The sequence below is a fragment of the Asterias rubens genome, chromosome 5 (assembly GCF_902459465.1).
Source record: "Asterias rubens chromosome 5, eAstRub1.3, whole genome shotgun sequence".
NCBI lineage: Eukaryota > Metazoa > Echinodermata > Asteroidea > Forcipulatida > Asteriidae > Asterias > Asterias rubens.
In genome coordinates this window covers 18218493-18237116 of record NC_047066.1, presented here as the reverse complement: position 1 = coordinate 18237116, position 18624 = coordinate 18218493, and the positions used below count along the sequence as shown (strand labels likewise).

Here is an 18624-nt window from a genome sequence, read left to right as displayed (position 1 = left end):
TAACTATTAATGTTGAACATATATAATGTTTGAAGAATTTGGGTACTTTTTGTAACACAAAACACAATGTCCACAGATTTACATTAAACTTACACAGTTTGAAGATAATAATAGTAGAAAGCTTTCCTTATAATATGACTTAATGAGGTGCTCCTGAGACGAAAACTATTTTCGTGACTCGTTGTCTCATTTCTCAAAAACTACAGCACCTCAGTAAGTAATACTTTAAAGCCATTGGACCCTTTCGGTAAACAGTGTTGTCCAAGGCCCACACTTTGTGTACCACAACTTCTATATCAAATAACAAACCTGTGAAAATTTAGGCTCAATCGGTTATCGGAGTCGGGAGAAAACAACGGAAAAACCCACCCTTGTTTCCGCGCAGTTCGCCGTGTCATGACATGTGTTTAAAATAAATCCGTAATTCTCGTTAACGAGAATTTATATTGTTTTGCTGTTTTCTCAAAAAGTAAAGCATTTCATGGAATAATATTTCAAGAGAAGTCTTTCACCATTGCCTTCTGTAAACCCTGTAAGTTATTTGTAAATTTGTGAACTTTTTATTTTTTTTCTGAACCGAAAGGGTCCAATGGCTTTAAGGGAAGCTTTCTACTATCATTATCTTCAAACCGTGTAAGTTTAGTGTAAATTTGAGGACATTGTGTTTTGTGTCAAAAAAAGTACCTAGACCCTTTAAAATATCACATCATACTTATACTAGTGCTAATGTTTTGGTTGCCGTCATTATTTGTGACAAGAACCTGATTATGAATGGGGTGTCACATTTTCAATTCAAAACTGAGTAGGAAGTTACTAATAATATTGGTGAAAAGGCAACATATGATTTACCAAACTTACCATAACATGTTATCAAAACTTGCATGGTTTTGTTCAACGAGAATTTGGTCATTGGTTAACACATGACTTTCCGAATTCAAATGATACTCCCCCCCAACAGAATCAAACGCAGCAATGGGTTTTGAAAGGCATGAGGTGATTAGGGTTAGCACAAAAATGGCTAAGCATATCAAAAATATGCTTACCAGAATAAGGCTACCAGTCAAAAGAGCATGCCTTGTGTGCAATCTTGGACTGGTATCCTGCTTACTTTTGCTAAGCAGAAAATGTTTAAGCACTCTGCTTAAGCGGCTCTATGAATCTGGGCACAGGACAACATTAGTAACTTTGTGTAGCCCAACATATTCATAAAATGAAACCCAGTTAAGATTTAAGTTCACTCGGTCATCAGCGTCACAAGAACATCGTAAAAAAACCAAATTATGTTTTTACTGTTTTCAAACATTAGGTTTTGAACTTGCAAGATCACTTGTTCGGCCATGTTCGAAACAACGACTTTGGCTACAGCAACGGCTAGGTCAGCGCGCCTGCCAGTGTTGAAGAATAAGGAGACACGCGCGATCTAGCCGTAGCTGTAGCCGAAGTCACCAATTCAGACACAGCCTAAGGAATGTTTCCGATCACTCATCTACATTTTCTCAGCATGCTCCTTCAGCATCCTGCCAGCAATGACTAGTTTCTGAGTCTCACTAGTTCCTTCGTAGATCTCTGCGATCTAGCTGTAGCTGTAGTCGAAGTCGCCGTCTCGGACACGACCTTACAAGTGATCTTGCGAAGTCCCGCCACGGCCTAAGGAATGTTTCCGATCACTCGTCTACATCTTCTCAGCATGCTCCTTCAGCATCCTGCCAGCAATGACTAGTTTCTGAATCTCGCTGGTTCCTTCGTAGATCTCTGTAATTCGTGCATCCCTGTAGTATCTCTCAGCAGGCATGTCAGTCACATAACCCATACCACCTAGGATCTGAATGGACTGGACACACACAAAAACAACAAGTTAAAGGCAGTGGACACTATTGGTAATTGTCAAAGACTAGCAGTCACAGTTGGTGTATCTCAACATATGCATAAAATAACAAACCTGTGGAAATTTGAGCTCAATCGGTCATCGAACTTGCGAGATAATAATGAAAGAAAACAACCCTTGTCACACGAAGTTGTGTGCGTTTAGATGGTTGATTTCGAGATCTCAAGTTCTAAATCTGAGGTCTCAAAATCAAATTCATGGAAAATTACCTCTTTCTCGAAAACTATGGCACTTCAGAGGGAGCCGTTTCTCAAAATGTTTTATACCATCAACCTCTCACCATTACTTATCACCAAGAAAGGTTTTATGCTAATAATTATTTTGAGTAATTACCAATAGTGTCCACTGCCTTTAAGACACACTACAGCAACCTCATAAGGCCTCGCCCTCAAGTACATTGTCTAGTACAAACTGCTACGGGCTAGTAAACACCACTTCTCGACTTGCCCTGTGGGCTACTAAAAGCTGTGCAACCTACTTGTTCAAAATGCTCATATTTCTTCTATTCAGATGTGAATAATACATTTTTTAAATGTCATATAAACCACAAGGGAAACTGACTGGGTAAATTTTTAAATTATGAATTTTTATATTATTTGAAAATTTACACTTGTGGTTTATATTGATATCTGAAACAAAAAGTTGCATCCCCTTAAGGTGATCCCCTGGCTGCCGCTTCCCAGGTTGTAACGTTATTTGGGTGTGATCCCCCACTACACGGCAGTTAACAGTTGTATGGCTTCTGACTGGCACCCCCGAACAAAGATATTGACAAAATAGGGACACCGCCAACATAGGACTAGATAGCTCAGTTGGTAGAGCGCCGGCACATTAATCTGGAGGTCGCTCAGTTGGAATCCCACTCTAGTCTATTCTTTGTTCAACCTCAAAATCATTTTTTAAATGTGTTAATTTATTTTTGAGTGTTTGAGTGAAACTTGATTTGCCTATACATGTAGTCAGATAGTATTACACTGGCTGTGATTACTACTATTAAAGGATTTGGGTACTTTTTGTAACACAAAACACAATGTCCACAGATTTACATTAAACTTACAACGTTTGAAGATAATGAGAGTAGAACGCGTACCTTAAAATATTGCCACGAGTAAAACAATGCCATGAAAATAATTTCTGTCTCAGTGATCATGAGACAAAATTATTTTAGCATGTTAAAACGTATTTTCATGACATTGTTTTACTCATTTCTCAAAAACTACAGCACCTCAGCAAGTAATATTTTCAGGGAAGCTTTCTACTATCATTATTTTCAAACTGTGTAAGTTTAATTTAAATCTGTGGACATTGTGTTTTTTGTCCTACAAAAAGTACATAGACCCTTTACCGGTAATGCATCAGAAAGAAACATTTATGACAACACAACCTGGAATTGGTTCACCAATATGTGTTAGAATCAAGCACAGTTTAGTTTGGCCCATGGCTGATCAACGTAAAACTATGCAATCTAGAATCTGGATGGACTGGACAAACACAAAAACAACAATTTAAGACAGAGTACTGGACAGGTATTCTAATAAGAAGATGAATGTATTCAATCACTGGTTATACAATGGACCCTTCCCACGAAATACACGTTAAAAGTCGAGAAAATGAATTCTGTAGAAGAACCCCAAAAATCACAATTTCAAATGTAGCAATTCACGCATACCAATTTTCGTAAAAAACGTGACAGAAATAATGGCCCTGCTATTTTAGATAGTGTATATTTATTACATACCTGATGTGCACAGAATGTTGCAGCCTCTGATGCAGCCAACTTGGCCATAGCAGCCTCCTGTTGAGCAAATTGAAGGAATTTTGAAAAGACTTAAAATCTGCTTGGGATGTTTTTTAATCGGGTTACCAGAGATTGGATACAACTGTATAACTCTGTGTGGGTTTTGATGAGGCAATGCAGTACGAGGTATCAATGTGTATTAAGTTTGCAGTAACACCGTTACTTTGCTGTGTAGATTGGTTCTGTCACGAAGAAGATCCAGGAGCTCGGGAGACTTCTTGTTCTGAAAAGAATTGTCCTGCTTATTTAAGTACTACCTGGGGAGGTAGGAAATAATACTACTTTAAATTTTTGCGGTACCCGCTGCTAAAACATAGAATTCAAACTGTATGTAGCTATGTATATATGATTTGAGGCATTACATGTTGAGGTATCAATATATATTTGATTTGCGGTAACACCATGTGTGTATCTACTTGCCAGGTAGAGTTTGTTCTTCGGAGAACTGTCTACTACCGCGAAGTAGATTTATCAGGTTTTTCGAGAGACTTCTCAGTTCTGAAAAGAACTGTCCGGCTTTTTAACTACTACCCGGGCGGGAGGTATAGAAAATTGGCTGGGACTACTACTTTAGCTTATAGGATCGTTATTAACTGCACTACCGCGGAGTCAGTTCTTGAATTGGTTTCAACATTTCGACTAGCTTGCCCTAGTGATGTAGCATCAGTGCATGTAGCTACTGGGCTATCTCGGTGGTCTAGAGTTAAAGGGTGGCTGCAGTGTTTTTTTTATTCATTGTAACGATTAAACATGACTTTTTAAACCTGAAATATTTTTTTTAATTTGTTATTAAATGCGCAAGTATTTTAAACATGGTTTTCAAGAGATTAAACGTTTGCATAAACGTGACGTCATGTCGGTAACCCGAGCCGTCGAGCCCCCTGGCTGTGTGCATATAGAGATGTGTGCACTGTGTGGCCTGGTACCTAGGCGCGTGTAGTTAGGGACCAGACTCTTTTTGCCGACGATATGTTTGAATTCCCGACGTGACGTCGATGGTAGGGGCGGTAACAATCCACAAAAGGGTCATTACGCAAGTCAGATATGTCGGGAATAAACAAAACACATTTTATTGACGTTCAATAAATGACAGCAAAATTAACTGTTTTATTTTAATTCACTGCAGCATCCCTTTAAGACATCTGCTCTTGAATGGCAAAGCTGAAGGTTACGAATCCCACCCGAGTAACATGCCTGTGGGGTTTTTTCCACAGGACCCAAGAAAACACTGAGTGTACAGTGCTTACACACATCAGTGTACATAATATATAAAACCAAATAAAATTCCTTATACCAATGCAAATCAAATTATTTTCCTCACCTTTATAAAGTTCTTGCCGCTATCTTTGAGAGCAGCTGCTTTCCATGTGAGTAGCCTGGCACTCTCCACTCGTACTTCCATATCAGCTAGTTTACTCTGTATAAGCTGTAAACTGGCTATAGGTTTCTCAAACGCCTTCCGCTCCGTTGCATACTTGATTGCACATTCCAACGCAGCCTAGAATTGGTTGAACGAAAGGAAACATTTGAAGATGAAACCAAACATGTGTGTAATGTCTGGGAAAAGTATTTTTTTAAAGGCAGTGGACACTATTGTTAATTACTCAAAATAGTTGTTAGCATAAAAACTTACATTGTGAGAAACGGCTCCCTCTGAAGTAACATTCATGTAGTTTTTGAGAAATACATTTGAATTTAAAAACTTCAGGCCTGAAGCCTTTTATTGGCATCTTAAAACACAAAAATTTGTGCAACAAGGGTTTATTCTTCTTTCATTATTCTCTTGCAACTTCCATGACCAATAAAGTTCTTTTCACAGGCTTCTTATTTTATGCAGATGTCCAGACACACCAAGTGAGAATACTTGTCTTTGACAATAACCAAAGGTGTCCAGGGCCTTTATTATATGTAACATACATAAATCCTGGTATTGTGCACAACAAAGCCAGTAGTCGGTTTGCAGTAACGATCTATCTAAAACATCTGGGACATTTATTTCTAGCATTTAGTTTAATTTCATTTCTGAAGTCAAGGGACTTAAAGACCCTCGACACTATTGGTAATTGTCAAAGACCAGTCTTCTCACTTGGTATATCTCAACATATGCATAAAATAACAAACCTGTGAAAGTTTGAGCTCAATTGGCCGTCGATTTGGCGAGATAATAATGAAAGAAAAAACACCTTGTCACATTAAGTTGTGTGCTTTCAGATGCTTGATTTCGAGACCTCAATTCTAAATCTGAGGTCTCGAAATCAAATTCGCAGAAAATAACTTCTTTCTCGAAAACTACGTCACTTCAGAGGGAGCCGTTTTTCACAATGTTTTATACTATCTACTATCAACCTCTCCCCATTACTTATTACCAAGTAAGATTTTATGCTAATAATTATTTTGAGTAATTACCAATAGTGTCCACTGCCTTTAAACAAAAGTGAACTTAATCACGGTAGGCAAGAATCCAGTGGAGAGAAGATACTGAGGAAGGAAGTTTCAGTTTTGGAAGAAAAACTCCAGAGAATTATTCCAGCCAGGGAAAACCCACGCAGTCAGGTGGGGAAAGAAAACCAAATCCACATTGTTCCCCCTGTGTAATTGGAACCGGGGACCTAGGGTAGAAGACGAAAAAAGGCACCGCTGCCAAACCACACTCTGACAACACGAAAACCCTCATGCACTAAAACCCTGGGCCACACCACTCCACAAGGAAGTTCGAATCCCAGTTGTGACACTTGTGTCTTTGAGCAAGGTACTTTATTATAATTGCTTCTCTTCATCCAGTGATATAAATGGGTACCTGCGAGGGTAGAGGTTGATATTGTGTATGAAAAGGCCGTATATCTCAGCCGTTGCTCTCTACCAATAGGAATGAAGAAAGTGTCTTGTAAGCACAGGTGCAAGCTGGCGTGTCATGCCCATGTTTCAACACTTTTTACTGGTCATAAACAAAGGTTTATACACACCAACGTGACGCGCTCTCCACCAATAGAAATAGCGAAACTGTCTGATTATGAATGCAAAATAAAAGCAGGTAGCCGTGGTTGGTAGAAATGTTACACAAATTGAATTTATGAATCTTTACAAAAAATATTGAATTTGATCACAATTTTGTTTTGACACGATTGCTTGTTTTGCTAATATTTGGCACACTTTGTTTATCAACAATGGAAAGTTCTATAACACATTACCTGAGCAATACCCAAAGCTTGCGCCGCAACTCCTATCCTTCCAGCATCAAGCGTCATCTACACATAAAATAAAATAAATGAAATAAGGGATTACAGTCAGTTAAAGGTGTTAAGTACAGGATTGGAAGAGCTGATAAAATAGACAGTACAGTGTGCATAAAATAAAAAATCTGAGAGAAAATTTTGGGTTTCATTTCTTTGTGTAATGTAGGTATTATATGGATCAGATAGTGAAAAACCATGCACAATTATCAGCATAATATAAAAATAAAATCCTTAATTCAGCTGTAACAGCCACAATCAGCTGCTGATTTTTTGTAGGTTTTCACGTACAGTTTTCGTGGGAAAAACAAAACTTAAGAAACTGTTTTTCCCAAAAACCTCATGGAGAGGAGACTAGGAAGGAAGTTTCAGTTTTATATGTGGGAAGAACTAGTCCAAGAAGTGGCCAAGCAGTTAGGTAGGGACAGAAACTAGCCCTGGCGGCCTTACACTTTTGTAATATACTACAGTGACGTCCTGGATATCAGGGTCCATTTCTGGGGCGCACGACACGCTTAAACGATGGCGATGCGCTTGCATGTTAACGCGGTGCAGTCAAGATACGGTGACCAAGAAGTGCATAAATTTGTTTATGTCTCGCTCCTCGCGACTGTGAGAATTCGATCAAAACAAGAATTTTTTAACATGGGGAGCTGCATTATTTCACGAAAATGACGGATTTGTGAGGAATACATGACGACCAAAACCCACCGCAGAAAAATGTATGCTGCCATGGAATGTGAATCTGTTGAAATTAGTGGCTTCTTGCAGGTAAGATTTGACTTATGAAGCTTTGAAAATTTTCCGCCCTAGAAACGGGCCCTATTATTTAGGACTCTGTATCTGTGTACAGCACACAGAAGAAGAGTCCTACAATGTATATAGTGCTAGGACAAAAACCTAATCCAAACAGTGCCCCGGCCTGACTTCAAAACGTGGTCCTAGAGATGGGAGGCAAGAAAGATACGACTACGCCACAGGGCTGTATGCTTTGTTTTTGAAAGGGCAAGGGCACCAAGGCATTTTCTTCTTGGTAAAGGGCACCCTATGATGAAATTGCAAATTTGTACTGGAGCATTTCAAGGGCACCAAGGCAATGACCAGGGGACACGGAGGCAATCGCCTTCGTTGCCTCCGTGAAGTAACAGGCCTGTGACGCCATCCTGAGAATGAATGATTTGTTTATTGGTTACCATGGCAATCTTGAATCCCATGCCTTCCTGACCCAGTAGATTCTCCCTCGGGATTGCGCAATCCTCAAAGATGAGTTCCGTCGTTGACGATGCTCTTATTCCCAACTTGTCTTCCTTCTTCCCCAACGAGAGACCCTCAGTGGGTTTGGGAACGAGGAAAGCACTGATGCCCTGCATTAAAACAAACAAATCACAGTTTCAAAAAAGATAACTCTTTTAAAGCCACTGGGCACTATTGGTAATTGTCAAAGACCAGTCTTCTCACTTGGTGTATCTCCACTTATGCATAAAATAACAAACCTGTACAAATTTGAACTCAATTGGTCGTCAAAGTTGCAAGATAATAATGGAAGAAAAAACACCCTTGTCACACAAATTTGGGTGCTTTCATGCTCGATTGTGAGACCTCACGCGCGAGGTCTCGAAATCAATTCAAATGTTTTACTGAGAAATTACTTCTTTCTCAAAAACTATGTTACTATAGAGGGAGCCATTTCTCACAATGTTGTATACTATCAAACAACTCTCCATTGCTTGTTAGCAAGTAAGTTTTTATGCTAACAATTATTTTGAGTAATTACCAATAGTGCCCAGTGCCTTTCAAGATGCTAGGTATTATTTTCTGCTTAGTGCCTTGAACACTCAGCCTTTAAAGCAATTGGACCCTTTCGGTTCAGAAAAAAAAAAAAAAAGTTCACAGATTTACAAATAACTTACAGGGTTTACAGAAGGCAATGGTGAAAGACTTCTCTTGAAATATTATTCCATGAAATGCTTTACTTTTTGAGAAAACAGCAAAACAATATAAATTCTCGTTAACGAGAATTACGGATTTATTTTAAACACATGTCATGACACGGCGAAACGCGCGGAAACAAGGGTGGGTTTTTCCGTTTTCTCCCGACTCCGATAACCGATTGAGCCTAAATTTTCACAGGTTTGTTATTTGATATAGAAAATGTGGTACACAAAGTGTGGGCCTTGGACAACACTGTTTACCGAAAGGGTCCAATGGCTTTAAATTAATATTTTTCAAGATTCAATATATAGGCATTCATTTCAGGTATAGCATACTTCATGGAGACAACAAAGGCAAGTGCTCCCATAACCCTGGTCAGAGCTTTTGTGCACCATGAAATGTACAGGTAAAAATGCACAGCGGTTCTTTTTTTTAAGGAAAAACTGCCTTGCTCTTGCAACAATGTATCAGGCCTACAATTCAACTTGCCCCGGTTGAATAGTTTTGAGAATTGCCCTTGCAACAATGTATCAGGCCTACAATTCAACTTGCCCCTGTTGAATAGTTTTGAGAATTGCCCTTGCAACAATGTATCAGGCCTACAACTCAACTTGCCCCGGTTGAATAGTTTTGAGAATTGCCCTTGCAACAATGTATCAGGCCTACAATTCAACTTGCCCCTGTTGAATAGTTTTGAGAATTGCCCTTGCAACAATGTATCAGGTCTACAATTCAACTTGCCCCTGTTGAATAGTTTTGAGAATTGCCCTTGCAACAATGTATCAGGCCTACAATTCAACTTGCCCCTGTTGAATAGTTTTGAGAATTGCCCTTACAACAATGTATCAGGCCTACAACTCAACTTGCCCCGGTTGAATAGTTTTGAGAACTGCCCTTGCAACAATGTATCAGGTCTACAATTCAACTTGCCCCTGTTGAATAGTTTTGAGAATTGCCCTTGCAACAATGTATCAGGCCTACAATTCAACTTGCCCCTGTTGAATAGTTTTGAGAATTGCCCTTGCAACAATGTATCAGGTCTACAATTCAACTTGCCCCTGTTGAATAGTTTTGAGAATTGCCCTTGCAACAAAGTATCAGGCCTACAATTCAACTTGCCCCTGTTGAATAGTTTTGAGAATTGCCCTTGCAACAATGTATCAGGCCTACAATTCAACTTGCCCCTGTTGAATAGTTTTGAGAATTGCCCTTGCAACAATGTATCAGGCCTACAATTCAACTTGCCCCTGTTGAATAGTTTTGAGAATTGCCCTTGCAACAATGTATCAGGCCTACAATTCAACTTGCCCCTGTTGAATAGTTTTGAGAATTGCCCTTGCAACAATGTATCAGGTCTACAATTCAACTTGCCCCTGTTGAATAGTTTTGAGAATTGCCCTTGCAACAATGTATCAGGTCTACAATTCAACTTGCCCCTGTTGAATAGTTTTGAGAGTTGCCCCTATTAACTGGACCACCCATTTGATTTTGCACAATGGAGGATCTATAGTGCCAGCAGGCCACAAAGGCCATTGCCTCCCTTGAACTTGTGTTGGCCTCGGTGCCCTTCAAAGTTTCCCTTAGACTTTGAGATTTTACAATAGATATTACCCTATGCAAAATTAAAATGGGCTTATAAGAGATGTTAAATTTGCATCAGGGATAAAGAATATTAATTTTACAGGCATATTACTCAGGTGGGATTCGAACCCACAACCCTTGCAATTCTAGAGCAGTGTTTTACTAACTACCTCGGTAGTCTAGTTGGTAAGACACTGCTCTAGAATTGCAAGGGTCGTTTATTCGAATCCCACCCGAGCCGAGCCTGTGATATTTTTCACAGGACTTGAGAGAGTACTCAGTATACAGTGCTACACACATCGGTGTATGGGTAAAAACCAAAATTAAAAAGGCCATGCCCTCTCAAAGATGAAATTCCACGCCTGTGCCTTCATGTTTTACCTTGTGTTTGAGTGATTTGTCTGTAGTAGCAAAGACAACACTAGCTTCTGATTCATAGCCATTAGTAATCCAGGCTTTCCTGCCATTCAGTACCCAGTGGTCGCCGTTTAGTCTTGCCGTGGTCGAGGCAGCACCTGCATCACTACCATTCCCTGGATAGAAAATATTTAAGTTAAGGCATATAAACAAAAATTACAAAATTTGTTTTTAAACCTTACACCGATGTGTATTCATCACTTTATACTCGCTACTTTCCAAAGTTATGTGAAAAAATCACTCCATCCCTCAACCTTTGAATTAGTAGAGCGGATGTCTTACCACGAGACCATTGAGCTAGCCCGGTAGCTAGAGGCAGTTCGAATGCAATGTATCGCAATGATTTAATAAGGGAATAAACGGGTAGCAACGAGTTCTTAATCGGCCGTTTAAAACCAGCAGGGTCGTGGCAGTGTGATAAAGGCCCGAGCCCGAGTGATAAAGGCCCGAGCCCGAGTGATAAAGGCCCGAGCTCGAGTGATAACGGCCTGAGCCTGAGTGATAAAGGCATTCATAAATGCCATTTTGGTAAAAAGACGTAATAAAGTTGGAAACTCTGTAAAAACGTATCTGTTTTCCGACGTCCCTTGAGCTCTGTACATGAGACAGTTTTCGGATATCATTCTTGCGCGTAGTTAGTCTTGGTGCACGACAGTTGTCGTTTTCCTTTTGCACACAGCGCGGCCAACTCACCAACAGCGCCCGCATCGCCCGTAACGAGAAACGTCTTGCACCAAGACTACTGCGTAGTATGCATCTAAACATATCCGAAAACAACCGGTTATAAACAGCTCCAGCTGGCCATTATCAACTGTTTAAACACCCCCACATGACTCACTCAGGCTGGATTTGAACCCTTGACTTTTGCAATGCTAGAGCAGATGTCTTACCACTAGACCACTGAGCAAGCCTATGATTTAATAAGGGAATCAATGTGTGGTGAAGAGGTTTTCAACTAGTGGTTTAATCCCAACGAGGCCTGGTTCTTGATCATTTTACCGAGACGAAGTCGAGGTAAATTATAAAGAACCAGGCCTCGGCGGGTTTAAACCACTAGTTGAAAACCGATTCAACACACTCTGATTCCCATTCATAAATACCTTTTCGGTAAAAAACATCATCACTTTTTGGTCAAAAAGTAAAATAAATGCAAAAATTATAATTGTTAAATGATTTCTTTCAACACAACACCCCTCCAGCTATGAAATGGTAAAGCCCTGCTATGAAATGGTAAATGCTGTGCGCGTCGCGCGTATCGCGTGATGTGGCACAACTGTTCCAGCCGTTGCCCTCGGCCAATAGGAATGAAGAAACTGTCTTAAAAGAACAGGTGCAAGGTCGCGTGTCAAGCCCATGAATTAACACTTTTTACCGGTCATAAACAAAGGTTTATACACACCCACGTGACGCGCCCTCCACCAATAGGAATAGCGAAACTGTCTGAGGTATTTATGAATAGATGTTAACTTTTGCATTGGGATAAAGGATAAAATGTTTTTACCTTCACACCAATGTGTATTAAGCACTAGAGCCCTACATGTATACACGGTACTTTCTCTTGTACTGTGAAAAAAATCCACAGGTGAGTCACTCTGGTGGGATTCGATCCCACAACCTTTGATTTGCTAGAACAGATGTCTAATGACTAGACCACCGAGGCAGTTCAAATTCCATTTATTAGCAGCGGGTACCACACTGAATTTGTTCTTACGGTTACAGCGATAATATATACAAAGCACTGTACACTCCGTACTTTCCCGAGTTCTGTAAAAAGATTCACCGGGAAGTCACTCCTGTGGGATTCGATCCCAGGACCTTTGCATTGCTAGAGCAGATGCCACTAAACCACCAACCTGGTAAATCTACACTTGATTTACTTGTAGTGCCAGTTGTTTAAAAAGGTTTTCAAAGAAAAAAAATCAATAAAATAGTTTTTAAACCAATCAAGGCTAGGCATTACGCTCTTATGCCAGACAGTTGATGATTTATTTTGCTGAAAATTTTTAATCTTACCTGGCTCGCTGAGTCCAAAACAGCCGACCCTGTCACCGTCTAGGAATGGTTTGGCGAACTTCTCAATCTGCCCTTCATTGCCAAACTTCATAATTGGTCCAAGATATAAAGACTAAAAAAAAGCACAATCCAATTTTTTTAAGCGAAACTAAGATTCAGATTTTGATAGAATATCCTTTCTGACTTGGTTTTAACAAACTTTTGCCTACTTTTATGATACTGCGATCCATCAAATTTGGGTCTTCTTAAAAAGTTGAGAAAATACCAGTGTAAACTGTTTAAAGTGCCCCAAAAAGAGTGTTAATTTTTGGACCATCAGTATACAATTCAGTGTCCAGCAGCACCATCCGACTTGGCTCCGGACTTTACTACACAAAGCTGTTCAGTGCAACAATAAAATTGCTACGCACTGAAAAGTGTTTTTTTTTAAGCAAAATATGTAGCTACAGAAATACATTTGATAAACAGTTTTGTGTTTATGATTTGTTTGTGTGTATGAACCACTGTATACTCAGTATCGAGGAAAAAACACAGGCAAAATCGCTCGGGTGGGGTTCGAACCCACAACCTTTGCACTGCTGGAGCAGATGTCATACCGCTAGACCACCGAGCTAGCTCGTTGGCTAGAGGCAGTTTGACTCCTATGTGTTAGCACTGATTTAAAGGGAAGGTACACTATTGGTAATTGTCAAAGACCAGTGTTCTCACTTACTGTATCTCAACATATGCATAAAATAACAAACCTGTGAAAATTTGAGCTCAATTGGTCATCGGAGTTGGGAGAAAATGATGAAAGAAAAAACATCCTTGTTGGACAAATTTGTGTGCTTTCAGATAGGAATAAAAGACTTCTAGCTAGTAGTATTTTATTATTTTAGTGAGAAATTACCTCTTTCTCAAGAACTATGTTACTTCAGAGGGAGCCGTTCCTCACAATGCTTTATATTATCAACAGCTCTCCAATGCTCGTTACCAAGTCAGTTTTTAAGTAAATATTTGTTTTGAGTAATTACAAAACGTGTACCTTCCCTTTAAGTACAATGCAAAGGTCAGGGGTTTGAATCCCACCGAGTGTTTTTCCTGGGGGGGTTTTTTCACAGAATTTGGGGAAAGTACTGAGTATACATTGCTTTAAATACACATAGGTGCAAAGCAAGAATTAATTATTTTCTTCATCCCCGATGCAAAGATTTGAGTTTGTTGGCACTGTACTAAAGTCACTTGACTGGCCTGGAATTTGATGTTAAAGAGGGCAACATCTTTTTCATTTTGCAAAGGGCACTTCCATTGAAAAATCTTTGAAGTCAAAGAGAAACTATTTGAAGGGGCACCAAGGCCAAGGACAACGGAAGCCATGGCCTCCGTTGCCTGCGTGTAATTCCAGGCCTGATTTGACCTGAGCCAGTGGACCCATGTTTTTTCCCCCTACTAACATTATTCACACTCATAACGACTCCACATGATGCACATCCTCTGCTGATCTCTTCCATAGCGATAGCATAGGCTAAGTAGTCCAGACCAGTTCCACCATAGACCTCTGGGACATCGATTGCCATCAGCCCAAGCTCTCCCAACTTCTTCACCTAAAAATGACAAAAAATCATCCATCCAGCATTACAAGACAAGCCCAAATCCATCCTTAATAATAAGAAAATGATAATAGTGGGCTCTTTGTTTGATGTATATTTGGTTTGCGGTAACACCGTGTGTATCTACTTGCCAGGTAGAGTTTGTTCTTAGAGAACTGTCTTGCTTTATTCTACTGCCTCGGAGTACATAATCGGGGGTTCGGAAGACTTCTCAGTTCTGAAAAGAACAGTCCTGCTTTTAACTGTTACATCAGGGCGGATGGAATAGAAAATAGACTGGTACTACTATACTTTAGCTTATAGGATCGTAATTAACTGTACTGCCGTGGAGTCAGTTCTGAATTGGTCTTAACGTTTCGACTAGCTTGCTCTAGTCATGATGAGAATTATCTACTCCGCGACAGTTCTCTAAGAACAAATTCTACCTGGCAAGTAGATACACACATGGTGTTACCACAAACCAAATATATACATTGATACCTCACCATGCAATGTCTCAAATCCTATATTCTTTGTTTGAATTATGAGACCTAATCCTTAATGTGCTGTGGCGCAATTTGCTGCCGATCAGATCAGGAACACCGGGGTAAACCCCTTCTCCTTACAATAAGTGCACTGGGTTCTTTTACATGCGTTAAACAACACACGGGACCAACGGCTTTACGTCCCATCCTTAGTTACTCTTATCAATATAACACCCAAGCAGATCATTGTCATTTGATTGGAGGATTGTCACATGTTTCGCTCCACTCCCTTTAAAATTCTTGTTCCATCAGAATTAGTTCTATTGCACCTTATGTACCACAACACTGTGTGCGCGTGTCTTTGATAATGCAGCAGTATAGTTACTGCACATGGCACAAACAACATTATGGCGCTAGCATGTCTTAATATGCACAGGTTAGTTCAAAACGCACTTTATTAATGTTAAAGACAGTGTACACTATTGGTAATTGTCAAAGACCAGTCTTCTCACTTGGTGTATCTCAACATATGCATCAAATAACAAAACTGTGAAAATTTGAGCTCAAGCGGTCATCAAAGTTGCGTGATAATAATGAAAGAAAAAATACCCTTATCACACGAAGTTGTGTGCTTTCAGATGCTTGATTTCGAGACCTCAAATTCTTAATCTGAGGTCTCAAAATCAAATTTGGGAAAATTACTTCTTTCTCGTAAACTTCGTTACTTCAGAGGGAGCCGTTTCTCACAATGTTTTATACTATCAACAGCTCTCCATTACTCGCTACTAAGTAAGGTTTTATGATAATAAATACTTTGATACCTATGTACCAATAGTGTCCACTGCTTTTAACTCCAAACAAGCTGAAAAAAGGGAAATGCCAGCTAATGTCACATTAAACATTCGTTTGTTTTAAAAGTTGTATCCTCCAATTAAAATGACAAAAATCTACTTAGATGTTATATTTTTTATTCCTGCATTCTTGAATTCGTGCATTCATTGAAAGATGGAATGTCCCATTCAATTCGTCTTCACCTCAATGGAAAAAACATTCCAATTTTCAACTCGTGAAAATATTTGCACCGATGCATTCATGCATGAAAAAAATAAACGTCATACAATTTGAATGTTATTGTGGACTTACTTGTTGTATATTTGATTTGCGGTAACACCACGTGTGTATCTACTTGCCAGGTAGAGTTTGTTCTTAGAGAACTGTCTTGCTTTATTCAGTCTCCTGACGATGACTAGAGCAAGCTAGTCGAAACGTTGAGACCAATTCAGAACTGACTCCGCGGCAGAACAATTAATTACGATCCTATAAGCTAAAGTAGTAGTCCAGTCTATTTTCTATACCATCCGCCCTGGTAATAGCTAAAAAGCAGGATAGTTCTTTTCAGAACTGAGAAGTCTCCTGAACCTCCGATTATCTACTCCGCGGCAGTAGAATAAAGCAAGACAGTTCTATAAGAACAAACTCTACCTGGCAAGTAGATACACACATTGTGTTACTGCAAACCAAATATACATTGATACCTCACTATGCAATGCCTCAAATCCTATAGACTTACTTGTTCTTTAGGATATCTGTGTTCCTTGTCAAGCTCTCCAGCAATGGGCATCAACTCCTTATCAGCAAAATCACGACACGTCTTCCTCAACATGGTGTGGATGTCTGGTAGGTCAGCCCATCCTGACATACAGCGAGTGTGTGTCACATTATGTGTTGCTACCGAAGAAAAGAGCAAACAACAAATTTGCATTAAAACGGATAGTGCAGTTATAAAGCTATAGCGTTTTTCTGATGTGATCTTGATCAATTACATTTTAATGATAAAGTGGCAGTTTGATGCAGCATCTTTTCTTAAACAAGTCGCTGGATACAATACTGCTGTTTTCTTTTGTTATATTATGGGGATAACATATTTTCTTTTTCTTCATACTGTGTAAAGGCCTAGGACTAGACCGCTTTAATTTACAAAATAAGCTGATGAAATACAACTTTTAAAGCACTTTCTCCTATCAAAAGGGGTCCTGTTGCACGCACTGAACTTAGTTGCGATAACGTAACCCTCCTCCCAACGGCCGCCAGGCCGGAGGGTTACGAGTTTGTTTCGAGCGGAAACAGTTGATCTGGTCCAACACGTACAATTTCGACAGCTAGTCACCAGATTTGCCCAATTTTTACCACTTTCAAAAATCATGACACAAATTCTGAGGGTACGAAAATGGACAAAAACTTACCAGATCCCGGAGCGAATTCCCAGGTTCATATTTTGAACCTGTCGCATCAAACGCATTATTTTGTTGTTCGGCTAAACCATTCTGTAAAAGGGGTGTTGCAATGTTGCAGTGCGTGTGCGCGCTGTCCGTTTGCATTGCACGCCTTTCACGCATAATGGCGCGCACGCACTGTAGCACTGCAACATTGTAACACCCCTTTTACAAATGGTTTAGCCCAACAACAAAATATAGCGTTTGCAAAGCGATGCGACAGGTTCAAAATATGAACCTGGGATTTCGCTTCGGGATCTGGTAAGTTTTTGTCCATTTTTCGTCGAAATATTTCCTAAATGGTGTTTTGAGTATTATGGCAGGCTGCATTAGACATTGCGGATTAAGTTCGTACCCTCAGAATTTGTGTCATGATTTTTGAAAGTGGTAAAAATGGGGCAAATCTTGTGACTAGCTAGCTGTCGAAATTGTACGTGTTGGACCAGATCAACCGTTTCCGCTCGAAACAAACTCGTAACCCTCCGGCCTGGCGGCCGTCGGGAGGAGGGTTTTATGTTATCGCAACTAGCACTGAACTCAACCTCTGTTGTTTCTGGCCAGTAGAGTGTGGGTTCGAACTACTCCTTACTATACTATGTGGTTTCGTTCGGGGCTGAATTACGACAAAATTGAGATTGCGGAGTGAATGTTCTGTCGCCCCCAGGGCCAATGAGACTGAGAGTTCAAAGGTCACATAGAGCCTAATTTTGGAGAGATAACAAAAAAAAAAGCAAACAAAAAGCAGACTCGTTATTGTCGTGAGAGATATTCGACGGACGTCGGGTTTGTTGATGGAAATGGCATGAATGAATGAGAATGGTTGATTGAATGAACACAACACAACAAGAAACAAGAAGTGTAAATTACGTCCGATTAAAACAGTGCAGTTTCACTCAGTGAACGTCTGCTCAACAAAATAAAATGTCCACATACAAATCATAATGAGATTTATTAATTCAATTAACAAAACTGTATAATCTCACCTTTGTTTAGAGTAGCTGTCAGTGGCAATCTTCTGTTCACAGCAGACGCCAGCCGGCGCATTGTCATCCTCACAGAAGCCATTTTGTAACATGGGGGAATCCTCGTTCTTAAATCATTGTATGCTCTTTGGTCGATTTCCCGTGAGCACGGCGCATGGGACCGTGTGCTTTCATGGGAACGAGGATGTGCTGATTGTGTAACTAGTGCTGCCACGACGGAAAGGGGTGGGGTTTCGCAAAAGGGAGGGGCCGTACAAGATACTTCAAATACAACGTAACTTGTATGCTATACATATAGCCTTATACCTTTATTTAGTAAAGTTCAGATATTTCTTGATAAACATAAAATTCTATATTAAAATTAATTATCAAACAAAGTGTTAACCTTTCTACCGTTACCACAGATTCAAACATCAAAGTGATTTCAGGAGAGTTCATGAATTGGCACTTTATAAGGGA

At 39.8% G+C, this 18624-nt stretch overlaps 1 protein-coding gene across 1 annotated transcript; it reads right to left on the bottom strand.

Annotated features, from left to right (window-relative positions):
• Positions 1-630: 630 nt before the first annotated feature.
• LOC117290884 (short-chain specific acyl-CoA dehydrogenase, mitochondrial-like) lies at positions 631-18310 on the bottom strand. Its single transcript, XM_033772450.1, has 10 exons — positions 18166-18310; positions 16480-16637; positions 14290-14439; positions 12857-12968; positions 10808-10959; positions 8107-8277; positions 6872-6928; positions 5005-5181; positions 3624-3680; positions 631-1831 (listed from the first exon to the last, which is right to left on the bottom strand). The coding sequence occupies exons 1-10, from the start codon at positions 18245-18247 to the stop codon at positions 1673-1675; spliced, it is 1275 nt and encodes a 424-aa protein (XP_033628341.1). The 5' UTR covers positions 18248-18310; the 3' UTR covers positions 631-1672.
• Positions 18311-18624: the final 314 nt, after the last annotated feature.

Excerpts from the sequence above, each read along its gene's own strand:
- LOC117290884 (XM_033772450.1), bottom strand. The coding sequence starts at position 18,247 with ATGGCTTCTGTGAGGATGACAATGCGCCGGCTGGCGTCTGCTGTGAAC. Across the intron at positions 5,182-6,871 it reads AAGCTTTGGGTATTGCTCAG|GCTGCGTTGGAATGTGCAAT; the intron begins GTAATGTGTTAT and ends AACCAATTCTAG. Across the intron at positions 3,681-5,004 it reads GCGGCAAGAACTTTATAAAG|GAGGCTGCTATGGCCAAGTT; the intron begins GTGAGGAAAATA and ends TTTGCTCAACAG.